Source organism: Chenopodium album, chromosome 11 (genome assembly GCF_948465745.1).
Source record: "Chenopodium album chromosome 11, dcCheAlbu1.1, whole genome shotgun sequence".
Taxonomy (NCBI): domain Eukaryota; kingdom Viridiplantae; phylum Streptophyta; class Magnoliopsida; order Caryophyllales; family Amaranthaceae; genus Chenopodium; species Chenopodium album.
In genome coordinates, this window is record NC_137844.1 from 50,852,369 (window position 1) to 50,872,132 (window position 19,764).

General features: G+C 27.5%; 1 protein-coding gene across 1 annotated transcript; it reads right to left on the reverse strand.

The window, feature by feature from the left end:
- Positions 1–17,388: 17,388 nt before the first annotated feature.
- On the reverse strand, positions 17,389–19,083 carry LOC145569092 (BAG family molecular chaperone regulator 1-like). The gene is made up of 4 exons (XM_081628461.1): positions 18,587–19,083; positions 18,242–18,498; positions 18,005–18,151; positions 17,389–17,867 (listed from the first exon to the last, which is right to left on the reverse strand). The coding sequence occupies exons 1-4, from the start codon at positions 18,807–18,809 to the stop codon at positions 17,667–17,669; spliced, it is 828 nt and encodes a 275-aa protein (XP_081484587.1). The 5' UTR covers positions 18,810–19,083; the 3' UTR covers positions 17,389–17,666.
- Positions 19,084–19,764: the final 681 nt, after the last annotated feature.

Genomic DNA, 19,764 nt, shown 5'->3' on the forward strand with positions numbered 1-19,764 from the left:
ATACTACTTCTATTGCAATTTATTCTTTTTCCGCTTTATTTTGTTCAACAATGATTATTAGAGCAATTTCATAATGAATTTGTGATTATCCTATTCACATGTGCACAAATTTTTTTTATTCGTATAATTGTATTGCATTGTATCGTATTGGTCAATATTCCTTTTTTTTTTTTTTGGTTACTGTGACTTTGAATTAGTATAGAATTTTATAGCATGATCGGCAAATTCCATTAAAGCTTTTGAGATATTTGTTGATCATCAGTTGGACTTATTTATCAAAATCCTAACGGCTTATCAAGTCGGCATATCGGTTACGTTATTTTATCGTTTTGTTAATAAATAATAGGATCAATTAACTTTCTATGCTAATCTTTATGTTCAGTGTTATAGTTTATGATATTGCCAAATTATATTGTGATTAAATAATAATTTATTATTATTTTCTTTATTGGCTATGATACGATAATTTTTAACAATATGAAAATCAATCCTATTCGATAAAGCGAAAAAAAAAAAGGAAAACCAATCGTCATCAAGGTAAATGTTTTGTATTTTACTGAAATAAATAGTATGAAATTTATCATGAAATCATCACCTTTTATGTTAAGATTGAACTATATTCTTATTTATTATACATGTACGTGCTTTCCATAAGGCAAACTATATATGGTATGCGCCACTTGTTGAAGTTGTGGTATATAGTGTTACTGATGCTTGCTTTTATCAAAATTAATGATTAAATAGTTTGTATAATCTTCTTATATGCATGATGAAGAACACAATTTGGTACCTTGCATGCGCCGAAGAGGTTGCAAAATGTTAACAGCCTAACACCATGTATTAATAAATATATATATATATATATATATATATATATATATATATATATATATATATATATATATATATATATATATATATATGACTCCATGATTTTTATACTTGATTATTTCTACCTTAGCTTATATATTATTGTACGTGCTTGATTTAGGATTATCATTGCTACCTTTTTATAATAAAGCATTATTGGATGATGGTGGACATATATATTGTCCAAAGTTTTTGATGTTTCGTATTTTTACTCTGATATGCGTATGGTATGGTATATTGGAGTCGCTTGAATTATGATGTTCAATTCTTATGTGCATTGAATTATGCCTTTTCTATTCCATAAGTAGTAATGAGAAGACACTTAAAATATTATTTCATATGAAGATTGATATCATTATTTGTTAGTAGTGTTTGAAGTTAATTTTAATTGTTAATGGTAATGGTTGCCTTTGAGATTAATAAAATGTTGAATATATGGACAATTGATATAGAGTATCCATTATTATTCTCTTTTATAGGTTCAATAATTATCTTAAAAACTTCCTCCTTGTTCAAAGCATATATGCTAGTTTTCTAGTACAATAGAAACAAACTTGTATTAGTCATGGAATACGTAAATGTAGATATTAATTGTGTTACATATTTAACTTTAGGAGTCTAAACTATCTTGATTGAATCAAGTGATTATTGTATCATGTTAATACCGTTTTTGGTAGAATATAGTGAACCAGTCAAGTTGTGTAGCAAAGTACCAAATAGTACTATTTTATTAACATAAAAGAAAGAGTCATAATTAGGAAGGTAATTTTTATATATGGTTCTGAAGCTCTTTAAATTATGAGGGGTAAAAAAAACTCTCCAAAATAACATGAAGATACGTATATGCCTTTAAATTACTTTTAGTTTATAAAGCATGTTGCTTAAATTATCTACCATTCCCAATACTAATGTGGTTTTATATGCACAATGTCATAAGAGAATATACAAAAGATTTTGTATAATATTCTATCAGCATATCGAACTCAAGGTGAGAATTGATAATTCATATATTACATGATTTATTTACCCCCAGAAGTGAATAGGAATTTGTGGGATTAATAGGATATATAACAAGTATGTTTGCATGATAATTTCTTGATTATATGAAAAGTTTATAAGAATATCTATTTGAGCAAGAAATAGTGTTAATTATGAGTTAAAGAAATTAAGCATGACATTATTATTTTCTTAGTTGAAAAATGTATTCATTATGCCCATACTTTAATTTTGAGAATTTTCAATATAAAGATTCATATAATTGGGCAAGAGGAATTGCTTGATACATGCATTGCTAAAAGAATTCATGGCTTAAAAGGACCAAGAGATATAAAGATTGTTGGACTATTTTCATACCCCCATATGCAAGGATTAGGGGGAGATAGTGTTTATTCCATTGTTTTTATGTAATCCTTGCACATGAATAATTAACTATGTTGATGGTCAGTTTGGTACATACACTATCCTAAATATCAATGATATATTTCTTAATAGAGGTGGCCACATGATAATCAATATTTAGAATGATACCATCCTGAAGATGGATATGAATAAATGTCATTACCTATATACTAGCTATAAATGTATATATAAGTTGATGTCCTAGAAGGACAAGATCAGTTGCTATTGAAATTAGCACACTTGAAGTGTGGTAATCCTAAGGGTTACAACGATAAGAATCCTTGGAAGAAGAAAGGAGCAATAATTGACAATGACAAATTTGAGAAAATGACACATTTTGATGGAGCTCCTGAATAGATCATTTCTAGTACATTAAAATGTGTTACGATTATGTAAAGTACTCCAAAAGAGTATAAAATGTTGTCCAACAAGATTAGCATGTATCAATATTACAATCAATGCTCTACCAGAGTATGAGTATTAGTTAATTGTCTTGCCAGTTGTAGAAAGAAACACATTGGTGTACTTATATCACATCATACTCATGACCATGCATAAAGTATCTTTAATAAGGCGATCACCAATATTATAAAACTGATCATAATTTAAATACTTACTAAAGGAAAAGTGATTGGATGTGATAATTAAAATATGAGGCCATCCGGGGTTTAATAAATTCCCGTTATAGAAACCTGAAGTTTCATTTGATAATGTGCTGACGCTCTCTCAATGTTAGGTATATGAAATGAATTGAATGGCAAGACATAACATTGAGATTGAGGTATATTTGGATTGTGATTTTTAAATAGTTTGTGTTTTAAAAAAAAAAAAAAGTTTAAGAGATAACATACTGGTTTTCTGAATAATTGCTGACCAGGAGTTCACTAGAATAATTTATATGTTGACAAATATTAGGTGATTGGAAGCTCACCACGTACACGTTATATGTGGAAATTTTAAATAACTAGTATCATACTGTCAATGTTTTTAGTGATCCCGAAGATCACCACCTAGTGTAATTACAAGAAAGTTTATATTTGTATTACAGTTCTCTTGATTGGGGCTATTGTATGTCAGCACATAAGAAATAGAATAAGAACATAGACAACTGCATAATTTATTACCCCCTATTAATATTGATCTCTAGAAGAGAACAAAATTCATTATTCTCCAAAAGAGATATAAATTTGTTGAATATATATGATTATCCTACGAGATGAAATTTGTTGCACATGAAATTATATTCTAAGTTGGTGAGTAATTGCCCCAATATTTGAAATATTTTACCAACTTAGGGGGGAGAATTGAAGTAAGTTGGCAAAATTATAAAATAATAATTAGTTGATCCCTATAATAATGATATATACTTTGTAAAGTTACATGCCAACTTTTATGTCAAGATAGGTTGCACATCTATTATTTGATTTGTACACCATTATGACCCATTCAAACGCAAAAGATATATATTGTGGTCATAAGAGAATGTGCATACATTGAGATGGATCTTGCCTATTTTCGTTAAATCATTACACCTGAAGTGCAGATTGTAAGATCGGTTCCAATATATGTGATATATGGCAAGATAATGCAGTTGATATTAATACCATAATGTATGAAATATCGTAGATAGAAGTGGTATATATAGATATCTGAGAATTATAATAGATGGCCTATGATATGAAAAAAAAAAATGTTTTTATGGTACCAATTGGAGATGCATTCAGATATCATAGTAGATTAGCAAGCGAAATTGTATCTTATTGAATTTTATAATACCGGTATACTATGGAACCAATAAATAATATGCATATGCATTTTAGAATGGACTAGTGAATAAGGGATCTGAAATATATATGTCCATTTCAATGTCGACATAATGATAACAATTAAAAGTTAATCATGGACCAGAAGTCCAATGAAATATGGATTTTTAAATCCACACTGTACAGTGTCTTGCATTAATTTGAGTATTATATCCATGTGCATGCGTGAGTCATATGTTAATGGATTGCTTATTGCATGTTCAGGAAATTGTTAGATGCATTACTCATTATATATTTTATTTAATATCTTATTATGAAACCTATATCTCATATTGCATGCACTAGCTAGTTTCTATATATTAATTGTGGTATGTGTGAATGTCTGTCCAATGTATAGTAAGGCGTATATAACTATATACAACATTGATGGGAACTTACAAAGAAATATTTATATTCCAATGGGCTTACACTAATGATGAAATTATTATTGATGACGTCGATTTAATAATAGCTTGTTATGATTCATGTAAAAAGAGTTCCTGAAGAACTTATATACGACGTATTTAAATACCTAGCCCAACATATTTAATATCTTGAATATTGCAATTATTATCAAACTCATGAAAAGTCAATGTGACTACATCATCGATATCTCAACCTGAAGTTGAGTATGTGAGATTCAACAAGTCTCTGTATTCATTGGCAAACTCTCATATAAAACATGAAATGTCTAATTAAAGAATAAAGTTGAGATACCATTGAGTGAGAATAATATTCTTATGGTCCAAAAGAGCCATGAGCAAAATATGTAATTAGTTTAATTTCTTAATTCATATGATACTGGAAAATGAAATATATATGATGATATCAAGTGTTGCCATGAAAATATGTTTGGATAATGTGATCAATTATTGATCATCATTTTGTAGTATATATGACCTCCAGAAGCAGGCATACATTTAATTGTTATGATAATTCGAAACAAAACTATTGAATGAAATAGTGGTAAACACTTGTATTATTTTCACAAGTATGAAGATATGAAGACGCCTCAATAAATCCATGTGAAGATTTGAAGATTCAAATTCAATTTGAAAGGATCAATCATCAAGAAATGATATTCTACTACATGGAAGAAGTTACCAAACATATCGCGCCAAATTTATTGCACTGGAAAATTTCACGTTAATACGTTATGTATTCACCAGGGGGAGAAAATACGCGATGCACTCTTTTTTCCTTGACCATGGTTTTGTCCCACATTGGGTTTTCCTGGTAAGGTTTTTAATGAGGCAGCATTGCAAGCGTATTACGAAGAATGATGTACTCTTTTTCCTTTACTATGTTTTTGTCCCACAGGGTTTTTCGTAGTAAGGTTTTAACGAGGCAAAATCTTCGATAATGGACATCCAAGGAGGAGTGTTATGAAATATTGTGTGGATGCCCATTTTACCCCTTGTATCATTCCAGAATATTCTAGATAGATCTAGGGTTTATATTCTTATCTAAGCAAACCCTAATTATATTGTATATATATATACCCATCAATGGAATAGAAATATACTGATCAATTTTCTCCCTAATTTCTCTCTCGTTCTCTCTATTTCACAACAGCTAGCCATTTTTCATATTTTCAGGCTTTATTATGGCTATGGCTTAGCTCATAAATTGTGTTGGGCCTTTAAAGTTTAAAGACTTGCCAGTTATGCTTTGTCTTGTAGCTTAAGGCCCATTACTGACAAGTCCTTTTGCGTCAATTTTAGGCCACAGTCGAAAATATCGAACGCTTCTGTTTCATTTCAACTTTATTATGTTAGTGATCAAATTCTTATAAAATTTAAATAAAGAGTCAAATATGAAGAGTCTCATGAAATGTTTATTTACAGGATATCATTCTAAAGTCTCATGAAATGTTATTTTGCATTACAAGCTTAATGATACATGGAATTAACTTGTTACAATTTTTGTTCATAACCATGAGATTTATCATAATTTCTCCATGATGAATTTATTATTTGAGAAAAACAAGAGTAAAAATTCAAATTTATACTATATACAAAAATAATCATCAAATAGGACACTTGATAAAATTTTGTGAAAAATTTTAACTTTAAAATGCTATTTATTAATTTTAATTCTTTTATAAAAAAATTCTATGAAAAAAACTAAAATTGTTTTGTGTTTTTTCTGTGTGTCTGATCACATCGTATGACTAGGGTTATTTATTCAGGAGCTACTTATACAGGGGGTACTCAATCGGTCAATTATTCATTTTTAGGGTTACTCAGTCGGTTATCGCATTTTCTGTGTTAGAGTAACCCCTGACCAACCGAGTAACCCTTGACCAACCGAGTAACCCCTGAATAAGTAACCCCTGAGTCCCTGACCAACCGAGTACCCCTGAATAAGTATCTCTGGCCACACGATGTGGTCAACCATATATTAAAATTTGTGAATTTTTTTTTTTTAATATATACAATCTAACACATAATTTTAAGGGTAGATATTAAATAAATTCGAATTTCAAAAACTTATTATGTAAGTCATTTAATTACAATTAACTTTATTTTAATGGACTATCATTACAATAAAATCTTATTACTACTTTCGATTTTTATTAGTTGCAACTTTGGAATATTTTATATCTCATAAATAATACCCTAAAGTTACAACTAATAAAAATCGGAGGTAGTATTATGTTTTCGTACAACGCACAAGGCTGAAACTAGTTATACAATAATTAGAACTAGCTATCAAATGAGATGGATGGATTATTAACTTTGTTTCATTCTTTTAAAAGAGATAAAAAGAATCTAATCATTAGCCAAGTGCGATTTTCATAAACACACGGATCAATCTCTCTAATTAAACTGTCAAATCAAATGTGTAGGCCAAATTTAAATTAAGTTATGTTAATTTTGTTTTATTTTTTTTTTGACAAAAAGTTATATTAAATTTTGGTCATACTAAATAACTTTAGAATTAGGTCATACTAAATAACTTTAAATTTAGGTCAATTTGTGTTTGGTTAGATAGTTCTCCACTCAAGTCAATTTGTTATAAATCTATCCCATCACTTATTATTACGACCCTTTCTCTAGAAAAGAGGTGGTAAACGAACTTATAGTCCCTTGATCTATAGTTGAACATATACTTGTAATTGGTTTATAAAATTATAAGTTATGACATACATACATATATATATATATATATATATATATATATATATATATATATATATATATATATATATATATATATATATATATATATATATATATATATATACTTGGACACTTTAGATAAATTACAATTTAGATACTTAGGGAAAACACATTTGACAATACAATCTCTATTCACTTACTCCTTCCGTTTTTTTTAAATGCATCACTTTGATTTTTGCACTATTCAGATACATGGTTGACTTGATTTTTTCACCTCTATAAAATAAATAAATGTTATTATATAATACTACCTCCGTTTTTTACTAGTTGACACGTTTTGACTTTAGCACTATTCACATACCTCCCTTTGACCATGTTTTGTGATTTATATGTGAAATTTTTTTTTGTGATTTATATGTGAAGAAAAATATTATCAAGTAGGATCTTGTTAGATTCGTCACATTGTATATTTTCAAAATATCAACTTTTTATAATTTTTGCTTATTAGTAATTAAAGATATTAACGATTGAATTTGTGTATTGACAAACGTGACTAAAGAAACGTGTCAACAAAAAGAAACGGAGGAAGTATATCATTAGATACGTCATAATGTCTAGTTTCATAATATAATTTTGTTATAATTTTTACTAATTAATAATTAAAAATATTTATGGTCAAAGTTGTGTCTCGGTGAATGTGTCGATCAAACTGGTGTAAATAAAAGAAAATAGAGGGAGTATATTACAAACAACTTTAATACTTACAAACAAAGAAACTAAAGTGCATCCGTAAAATATAGTAATAGTCGAAATGGTACAATGGAGGCGCGCTTCTTTGGGCTTTGGCCCCCCCTTACATCGATCTTCTTCTTCAAGTCATTTCTCCTATTCAATTACAAACAACTCTATTCACTTACAAACAAACAATTACAAGAGCATCACAATAATTTGCCTTAAACAACAACCCACACATCAACCAAATTTTCAAAATCATCCCCAAAATAGCCAAACACCCATCCCTTCCTAACCCCACTTCCCTATTCATGCACATTTTTAGCTTAAATTATTATTTCAAAGTTTACAAGACTATTAAATCATACAAATATTGATTAAACAATTTAAGACCGTAGAAAATTAAAATTGAATCACTCGTTTTAACGATCGATCTATTTCAATATAGTTGAAGTTGTCGTTGACACATACACACATTGGTGAAACAAATATTGAATGAAGCTAACAAAAAAAATTTGTCATATTCATACAATAAATTTATTATTTGCCTTGGCTATATTATTGTTTTTATTTTCCCTTTGAATTTTCCATATTATCATAATTTTTGTATTGACACTTCACAAATTGGTCCCATACCACGATCGTTGTTCCTTATAAGCTACCTAAGACTCCTTGTTGTGGGTCTTTATATTTCAATGAATGTGACATCAAATGAAGCCAAAGAGAAGTAATAACTACTCCACTTTCTATGTATGCTAAGCAGGAGAATAAGGTCGTAAGGTCTAGAGTGTGTGGAATTTCCTGACCGCGAAAACAAAAATACTAGCCTACGTGTTTAATAATAATAATAAAAAAAATACTAGTGCTTTTTTTTTTTTTTTTTTTGATATAACAGATTGCAATATTTTATTAAATTTTTTTTACAGTATACTCATGTCTTAAGGACAGACGGAAGTAAGAAAAATGTGAATAATACGGAGTATAGAGGTGGTCTGGTACTCTTGGTGGGTGTAAGAAAGAGTAAGATGCCCGGAAAAACAGGAAAATTGTAAACCAAAGATTAAATAAGTGCATAAAATAAAACACGTTAAAATTAAAATTAAAATTAAAATTAAAATTAAAATTAAAATTAAAATTAAAATTAAAAGGAGTACAATAATATGTGTTTTTTTTTTTAAAAAAAAGTGCATATAATAAAACACGTCAAAATTAAAATTAAAGGGGAAATTAATATATCAATAAGCTAAAAAAAAAAAAAAAAAAGATAGAGTACATAAATTCTACATGTCTTGTGCTTCTCATCCCAACTCACAATCCCAACTTAGTTGGCATGTGAGGGTAATTGTCCTAATTATTGAAACCAACATGACCTTTATTTTTGCATTATTTAAAAACAAATAATCCCAAGTGCAAAAGACCCTTTCTTTTTTTTTTTCTTTTTTTTTTTGGGCAAGGTCAATGATATACATTCTAATTGGACAGCAATAAGACTAGGAAACCATGAAATTAAAAGGAGTACAATACATATCACAAAATAATGTCTCCTCATCATTATTAGTAATGCTCATATGAGGGTGACATTTTCTTTGGATCATTCAAAGTTATTATTTTTATTGAATTTTGGAGATAGATATGAATTTATTAGCTATTTTTATTTCCAACACATACTCACTTTTAGTTTGCCTAAGATTGATAGGCACATGAAATTTAATCCAACATTGATAATTATTAAAAGCCAACCCTTAATCAACTAATTGCTAATTCAAGCTAAGCCCTCGTGACATTGGCTTAATTTATGAATAATTTTGTCCACCAAGTTGTTTTCCATGAGCAAGTATGATTACATGTATAATGGTCATCGAACTACTAACCTAGAATCTAACTTGTATAATAATATAATATATAAGGGGTTAAAAAATAATTATAAACCATAGTTTATTGTTTGAATTAAAGATATATACTAACTCTGTTTTTTATTATGTGCGATAAAGGAGTATTATTTATGAGATATAAAATATTCATTTATTACACATAATATAAAATTATAGTAATATAATACTTGATCATCTAAGTAAAATATTGTCTCATATCCAAATGATAAAATATAATTATCGAATTTCCTATTAAAAACTCAATTAAATACTTTTTTGTGCCTGAAAAATAATTTTAATTACAGTACATTGACATTGTTTCATGACATGTACATGTCATTGATTTAGTAATTTTTGTGACCTATAGCCACATTATATCATTATTGCCACCTTTTTTAGGATAAAGATCTACTATAATGCATTCTTTTTTTAATTGACGGAATTATAGGAATAGGCCAGTAGTGTTGTAAAAATTTGCATCACAAATTCAAAATCTCACATTCAAGAACCAATAAAAATAAAACCTTATGAATATGAGCTGGACAGTTGAGATAGACATAAAAAAATGGAGACAATCTTAACAGCCTCCTGTCAACTAAATAATAATATTGCAGAACATTTAATACAACACAAAATGACAATATTCTTGGACAATGATATTCAACTGATTTTAGTAATTGTGGAAATTCTATTTCTACTTGTATTACACTACCTCCGCGCGTTTTATATATTTACAACGATTTGATATAAAGTGTCAATATAAAGTGTCTAATCGTTGTAAAAAAAATGTGAAATGAAGGTATTATTTCTATATTACTCCCTTTATTGGATTTCACTCAAAAATCTTATTCTTTGATAAAAGTATCCTTTAAAATTTACCTATATCTTTCACTTTAATTAGCTAAACTCATATTTTATCAACCCCTTTTATATAAAGCTTCTTAAACATGTATTTGACAAGAGAGCACATTACATTAACAATATATATCTTAGAAAATTGGTTATGTAATTATTATACCAATATCTCTTTGTAATTAATTATCTTAGTATAACATTATTTTTGGGGCTACCTCTATATAAAAACACTGATTATTTAGTAACGAAAAGAATAAATGCAAAAACCTCCCTATTTTGAAGGAAGGATAGATTGAGTGAATGATATGTGAAGTGGAAAGTAAAACCTATTGAATCTAAGTATATGTATATTCTGACAAAACACAGAGTCAGATTTATAGTATGATTTCTCCAAGGCTCGTGGCTTTGCTAATATGGTCCCCAAATCCAATCTGGCATTCATTAAGCACATGGCACTCAAGGTATTTATGATGTGCCTAACCCCCAGCATAAACAACTGTGCCTTCAACCTTTGCTTTTGCTTTCACCTTTCTTTTATTTTTTATTTTTTATTTTTTCACACTATATGATCGATGTGTAACTTATTTGGAGCACCTAGATGCTATACTTGCCCACATGGTGTGCATCTTTCAATATGATCCATGTGTGCCCTTATTTTAATGTGTGTTAAATATTCATCCATAGAAATATTCATGTTTCATTATCTATGCACATTATATCTTCTTTATGTAAGTAAGTAGATAAGTACTAGCTAGCTTTGTAATCATAAACTCTTAAAGGAAGATGGGGTGTAAATGTGTCTCATGGACCCTAGGATGGACCTAAGTAGTGTATGGTACATATAGAATTATGTAATTATATGTGTTAGAAATAAATACTTGGTCTAGGCATGTGTGTGGTGAATTTTGGGATGGATTACTATGTAGGTTGGTGGTAGAACGAGTAAGATGGGTGTTAATCGGATATGAATATCCAGTTAAGTGGGTGATGGGGCATATATGATCGATGATGAAATTTGAACCCCTGAGTGCATATAGAGGGATCAAAATTGACAGTCACCTTGGCCTATAGACGAGTTTATTAATATAGACGGAATAGGTAGGTTTACTAGTTTTTTTTTACTTATATTTAATAAATTATTTTACCATATTTGAGAGACTAATTAATATAATATGGCTATATATGTTCTCTTAACCTGAAATAAGATTACCTAATTTGAATTTTATAAGGTTTGCATTGGTTAAATCTGATCTTTGTTAACTTAGCTTGGTCTAAAATGATTTTATCGATCTTTTGGTTTGATTTAATTTTGATTGTTTTAATATATGAGAAAAACTTTATTAATCTCATACGGTATGAAATCAACGATTCAAGCTATATATTTCTTCAGATCACACGTTGTTATTCGACCACATGTTGGGGTAATTTTACCCTAAACACACGTCTTATACTTAAAAGGAACCATTTTTGCGTCATCAACACTATCAAGTAAGTAACATTGGAATATGTCTAAGACTATTTTTGACATAATAGATACACAATGTGGATGTGGCCGAAGAAGGATCCTCTGAAATTATTTACACTGTTTTGGGAGGCAAGTCAAGCCACAGATTTCTCGGCTTCTCGCATAACTATGATTATAAATAACTATCACTACTCCATGTTTTGGTTTAATTCTTGTAATTGAATTTGTTTTACTTAATTATTCTAAAGGATGAATTAGATTTGTCTTATTATATTGCATGGAGCCATGGACCGACAATCTAGTTTTTATTTCCTCGTAAAAAAGATGATACTCTTAAATGAACTTATAATATCAAATAAATGGATATGTATACAGGTAAATTTGTTGGGACAGATGCTATACTAATAACAAATTTATTAATTAAACAAAGTACGGAGTAGGTAATTTCAATGTAGTGTTTAATTGGCTACTAACTAAAATTACACCACATTTATCCAACAAATCCTCTCTTAATCATTGGATGCCTAGGGCATTAAACTATTATAGCACGCACTAATTTTAAGATAATCAGACATTTAGACAAGAGAAACTATATTAAGTTAGTCAATCCAATGGCATAACAAAGCGCTATGTACATATTCTTCCAACATTTGTAGTGGAGAATATTATTTTGATTGGATTAGTTGAATAAACATTTTAATTAAACTTCTTAATATGCAGGCTTAATTAAATGATTAGGTTAAATGATTATTTAAATATCATACCATCCACCATACATCATGGCATCCAAAGTCAGCCATTCCGTAATCATGATTGGTTGGATTAATACTTTTAATTACTATTACTAATAGATATAGCTATTAGCTAGCTAATCTAGCTAGCTTTAACCATGATTATTACATAGCTATTCTTGCAACCTTCCAAGAAACATATGGTATTTATGTTTTCATAATGATCTTTTGTCTTCTTTATGACAATACTCTTAATCCTGTCGTTACAAATCATAATTTACCCCCTCCATTAGTAGTAATTGAGTATCTTTTGAAATTATACATGCGATTTTGAAAAGTTAACATCAATATAAAAAAAAAAAAATACAAGTAATTGATTTCTTTACTTGTAAAAAGATTTATGGTAATTACTTTAACCATTTAAACCGTTGCATTTGCATACATGATTTTGTATCGTGTGTAATCTTTGATGATTATGCATTTTTCTTTAAACTACATGATAAATCACATCTTCATACCAAATTCTCAATTGTAATTTATTTGTAAACTACATACTACATAATAGCATGTATTAAACAAAGGGTTTGGGGGGAACTATATAATGATTGAAAGTTTGAAACCTTTATTGGATCTAATGTTATGAGAGAACAATGCATATGAAGGGAAAGCTAAGAAGGCTAGGATTTCAAAGACTAGATTGTAGTAAAATTGAAACATTATACAAGTGAAATTATTTAGAATGAGAAAATGAATTAATTAGTTTCATAATTTATAGTCTTTATATTTTTTTTACTAATAAACGATTTAAAATATTTATGTTCAAAAAGTTGTGCATTGGAAAACATTTTTTTTTTTTTTAAATGATGAATTTCTTAAATCAAATAAAGAAAGTATAATCTAAGAGCAAAGAGAAGAAAAAAAATGTCGAGATAAAAATATTGCTCGTGTAAGATGCCAAGATAACATACAATACAATAATTAGCTTATTAAAGGAATTTTAGTGAGTTCCTCTAGTAAAATCATGAATTGAAATATTTTGAAACTTTGTCCTAATCCCTTTGAAAAGACAATTTATCCATTTATTGTCTTTAAACCCCAAAAAAGACATACAAACATCCCCAAGGAAAGTCCCATTCAACATAATTATAAAGATTTCATACATAATTGAGAGCAAATCACTCTATAATATTAGTCAATCAATCAAAATAAGTAAAGCTTATGGACCAACAAAATATTATCTTAAAAAAAACAACTTTATTTTTTAGGACACTCACTAACTTTAAATGATTAAAGTAATTACCATAAAATAATCATAATAAGTCTAACATTATGTGGCCCATTTCACCTTATTTTTGCCGAATTGAAATTAGTTTTACTAAAGTGAAATTATTTTTGTTGAATGAGATTAAATTATTTTACTGAACTGAAATTAATTTTACTAAACTGAAATATTTTTTTTGAAATGAAATTATTTTTAATGAACATTATTTTGTTAAAGGTCAATGTTTAATAATAATAATAATAAATTAATAAATAAATAAATAAATAAAAAATAAAAAATAAAACTAAAACTATGTGGATCCATGTAAAAGTAAATTTCACCTAAACATATGAAAATCTTTAATTTATTTGTTATATGAACTTTGATGGTTACAATGAGGATAATGAAAAATATGAAATAAATGTTTTATTAAAAAATGGTCGGAGAAAAACATAGAATATGAGGGATAAGATGATATTAAATTTTAAAATTGGGGTCTGGTCTGTTCACCTTATTTTCACTTATTTCAAGTCTAATAAGCCCCTGTTCTTTTGAGCTTCTGGGCAGAGCAGAGCAGGGGTTAGCAGAGCAGAGAAGATTAAATTTCAGTAGAGCAGAGCAGAGCAGATTTCAGGATAGCAGAGCAGAGCCGAGCAGAGCATATTTCAACATTATTATTAATACTATTATTAATGTTATTATTATTAATGTTGTTATTATTATTATTATTATTAATACTATTATTAATGTTATTATTATTAATGTTGTTGTTATTATTATTATTATTATTATTACTATTATTATTATTATTACTATTATTATTAATACTATTATTAATGTTATTATTATTAATGTTGTTGTTATTATTATTATTATTACTATTTTTATTATTACTATTATTATTAATACTATTATTAATGTTATTATTATTAATGTTGTTGTTATTACTATTACTATTACTATTACTATTACTATTACTATTACTATTACTATTACTATTACTAAGTGCATATAATATTGATTTAGGTGAGTGAAAACATAAATATATGTATACCATATTTAACATATGTTAATAGTAGAAAGATAAAAGACAACGGTTTACTTATATTTATTTCACAAAAATTTTAAAATAAAATGATTTAATGAGTAATAATGATTTTACTTATAAATTTGTCTTAATCATATATTTTATACCCTAAATATAATAATGATATACAACGTACTATTTGAAAACAACCTCTTTTTTTTTAAATTCTTAAATTGTATGGAAAGATTTGAAAAATAATTCAACTCAATGAACTAACAATCAATACCCACATACATATAATGTTTCTACACATTGTGATTCTAATATCAAATGTTTATAAAAGAAATTGTTATTAATTGTTATTATTATTATTTTATTGAAAGAATTGTTATAATTATTAGAAATTATTAATTAATAATATTATTAAATATTAATTCTTAATAGTTTGAATTATTAAATATTAATAATGATAACTATTATTATGATTAATAAATATTATTTATCATTAATATTAATAATTATTAAAATTATTTTATTAATAATTATTATAATTATTCAAAATAATAAATTATTATCATCAATACAATATTAATTATAATTATTGTTATTATTAATTATTATTTAAAAATAAAGTAGAGCAGAGTAGAGCAAATTTCTTTTGAGCAGAGCAGATTTGATTTGAGCAGAGCAGAGCAAAGCAGAGCAGAGCAGAGCAGCTCTAAAGAATGGGGCCTAAAATCTGATAAGTTTAATTCAGAAAAAATAAATTTAATTTAGGAAAAATAAGTTATGATAAGGGTTATTCAAGCCCAATTTATAATTAAAATTTGTTTAGATAAGTTCATATTAGTTCAGTTAAGTTCAGATAAATTCAATTCATATTTGATAAGTTAAGTTACGTTGAAATACGTAAAAATCAGGTGAATAGAACACACACTTGATTTTGTATTTGCTTAGTTTTCCATAGTTTTTGAAGGGGAAACAATATATAGAAATTAATTTAGACAAAAATGAATTAGCTAAAACTCATAAGTCATAATTATTTGCTCAAGTTTAAACTACTCACCTCTCAATATTTTCCATCGTAACATTAAACACAAAGGATTCATCTAAGCTTTTTTTAATCGAAAATTAAATGGATTTTTTTTTTTCAATGCTTTGAACTCCTTTCTTAGGTTTATTTTCATTATCTCAATTCACTTTTTGGACAAATATAATGCACATTATATTAGAAGTCGGTTGGTTATATATGTTAATATTGTATTTATGTCAGGTTTATCTGGTTAGGAGTTTTAGACAAGTTAGGTTTTCTTCTGTACTGTGTATATATATTGTCGTTATAATTAATACAAGGGCTAAACCGTTTCCTTTAATCTCTCTTGAGTTTAACATGGTATCACAGTCTCTCTAATTTCTAGAGATTTCTTTTCCAATCCTGATTGATTCTTCTGATTAATTTTATTTTCCGCAAATTTTTGAGATTGGGGATACGATTTCAATCTTTAATTTCTTTTTTTCAAATAAGTATTATAAAAAATAATAATCGTATAACGTTGAAATGTATGGATAAATATACAAGGAAAATGCATTTAAATCATTTAAGTATAAGATTCAAAATAAACATTAAAAATATGGAGGGAGTCCATGTATTGGGATGCTATTACTTTATTTATTTATTTTTTGAATGGGTATTGGGATGTTATTCATAAGTGCATTTAATTGGCCAAAAAAGGTTTTTAGGCATGAAAAACACTTGCATAAACTACGGAGTAATTGGAGTCGCTATCCAATTGCAACTTATTCCAACACATTCTTTTCACTTGTAAGTAACGGAATAGAACTTCTTTTTTGCAGGAGTTACATAGTTCTTTTGCTATACCATATTACCATCGCAACTTATTAGTTTTTACACATGAAAAATATTATACTTATGAACTTATTACTCGTAGAAGTCATACTCCGTATTCCGTATTTAGTTGTGAATTGAACAATTATCATAACCAAAGATATCAACACTTAGCCCTTATTTTAATATATTCGAGTCTATTTGGATCATCATTTATATTTTTGTGGAGTTATTGGTGATTTTTTATTTTTTTTAAAGAAAAAAAGTAATGCCATGTGTTGTTCCCATTCGTTATCCTCTTTTTTTAGCACTCATTAAACAACTTAAGAAAACAAGACAAAAGCTAAAGAAGAAGAATATTAACCTCAAAATTATATTCCTTATATCCCCACAAATGAATTGAGAAGGAAAAAAAAAAAAGGAATTGATGGATTATACTATATGGTACTACAAGTAAAAATCTATGGCTAGAAACAACCAAGATGGCAATTCCATTACCTAGCAATCAAAACACCTTATTAACTACGCACTATACTAGCTATTTATATTTGCTATATACATTACATTAGTGTTCTTTTAAGAAGCACAACATTTGACTTTTCACGATCAATGAACTTAACAGTACCATAATCCATTACTATAATGTATACAAACTATAAAGATTTATCAAGTCTCAATATATCTTAATATTTCTCCCACTTTGATGTCAACATGAGTCCATTGGAAAAATTCCTTTGCTCTCTTTGTTGTTGCATTATTAAGGGCCTTTGTTGCTGTTGTGAGACAACTAACCCAACTTGACTATCACCATATTGAGTCGTTGCCATTGCATTTTGAGCCTTCAATCGATCGAGAATTTCGATATATTTTTGAATTCTAACCACCTTCATAAACAAAATATATCGTCGAAATTAATTACTTTATTCATAATCACTAACAATAATTATGTTATTAATGACTTCTAATTTTTTTTTTTAACAAACAATCAAAATAATAAATAAATAAATGAATAAATTAGTACCTGTGTTTTCCTTTTCAACTTTACGTCTCCATCAGCTACAATACCATCCAATTTTATCATTTGAGACATCAACAATTCAATCAAAGTCAACAATTCTTTCTCAGCAACTCTCCCACCTTTACAAATTACTGATTCCTTTGCTGTTACCTACATCAAATTAATACACAAACAGCATAAATAAATCATCACTTAAAAATTAAAAAAAAAATTAAAAAAAAAAAAAAGAGAAAAATTTACCTGGCAAATAAGCCGATCAACTTCAATGGCAACCTCTGCAACAGATTTCATAGCCCTTTCCATATTCGAATTTCGACGCGATTCGAGATATCTTTTCTCTTGGCTAATGATATCTTGTACAAGAACAATCTTTGATCCATCTTTAACACCAGAAACATCAAGGAATGATTTTGATTCTCTTTCCTTGTCTTTGAAGATTAGTTTCTGATCTTGTGGTTGTAACCCTGTTACTTCTGCTAACATTTTCTTCAATTCTCCTTTAAAATCACAAATTCACACTTATTAAAATTCCATTATATAAAAGGAAAGAAAATTAAATTTTTTAGAAAAATAAATGAAACTTACCAAAATTAGCATGAGAATTAATGTGAATTTCATGGTAATAAGAACCATATTTCACTAAAACTTTGATTGTTGGAATTGGAATAGAATAATTTCTATTGGAATCCAAATTCCTCTTTTGAACTAACATTCCTCCTGGCCTCATTTCCCATTCTAAACCTCCCATTTTTCCAACATTATTATTGTTGTAATTATTGTTATTATTGCAGTTTGATTTCTTCATCATTTTGATAAAAAATATAAAGATAAATAGAAAAAACAGAGATACTCTGTTTTAATAGAATGTTTGTTTTCCTTGGAAAAAAAATTAAATAAATATTTTCCAAGAAATCAAATTTCTCAAAAATTGAAATTTAATGAAGAAATTAAAAGAAAATAGGGAGACAAAAAATGGGTTTATGCTAAAATTTTAAGAAAAAAAGTATAGATTATGCTCTGTCATGAATTTGGAGGAGAGAGAAAGTTGGGAAGAAAAAGGTTTTTAGAGAGAGAAAGAGAGAGGAGAAGGGAATTGATCATGTAAAGGCAGCAAAGTGGTGCTTATATATATAAATCTTAAAATAAATTTAGGGAAATTATTTTTATAGCATTAATTTAAAATAATGGGAATATTAGTCACATGATTGGACAAAAGCAAAACTTAGGAAATATTTTATATTGTTTGAGGTTATAAATGAAGAAAAAGGGAAGAGTACTTGGTCCGTGAATATATGTTATAGTAAATTATTGTTGGGAATTATATAATCATGCTTTATTTTTCTCTCTCTATTGCAATGATAGAGGTTAGAGGATGACTAAGCCAATCCATTTAATGGGAATTTATTCTTGTGTAAAGTAACCTTACCTTATGAACATTATTTGATGATTTTCTTCCTTTTAAGTACTTTTATTATTTTAACTTAGCAAGATTTCAAGATAAACTTCCTAACATTCATTGGATAGATGTTGAATGTGTTTATTAGTGTTTACTAATTTGTCCCCATACGATGATCACATGTAATTAGAGATTATTTATAAATTATAAAGATGCGGAGTTTTGGATTTTCACGTACTCAAGTAATCTTTCGTTTCAATGTGAACTCTTCTAAGTACAAGTAACATTAAGAAGTTAAGATAACATCAATTGTTGAATGGTTTAGTGATTAAAACTTTAATATGTATAAACTCAAGTTCATGAGATC

Bases quoted from the DNA above. Each gene is read 5' to 3' on its own strand.
- LOC145569092 (XM_081628461.1), bottom strand. From the start codon at position 18,809: ATGATGAAGAAATCAAACTGCAATAATAACAATAATTACAACAATAAT. The intron at 18,499-18,586 runs GTAAGTTTCATT...GTGATTTTAAAG, and splicing joins TAATTCTCATGCTAATTTTG to GAGAATTGAAGAAAATGTTA. The intron at 17,868-18,004 runs GTACTAATTTAT...TTGTTTATGAAG, and splicing joins AGTTGAAAAGGAAAACACAG to GTGGTTAGAATTCAAAAATA.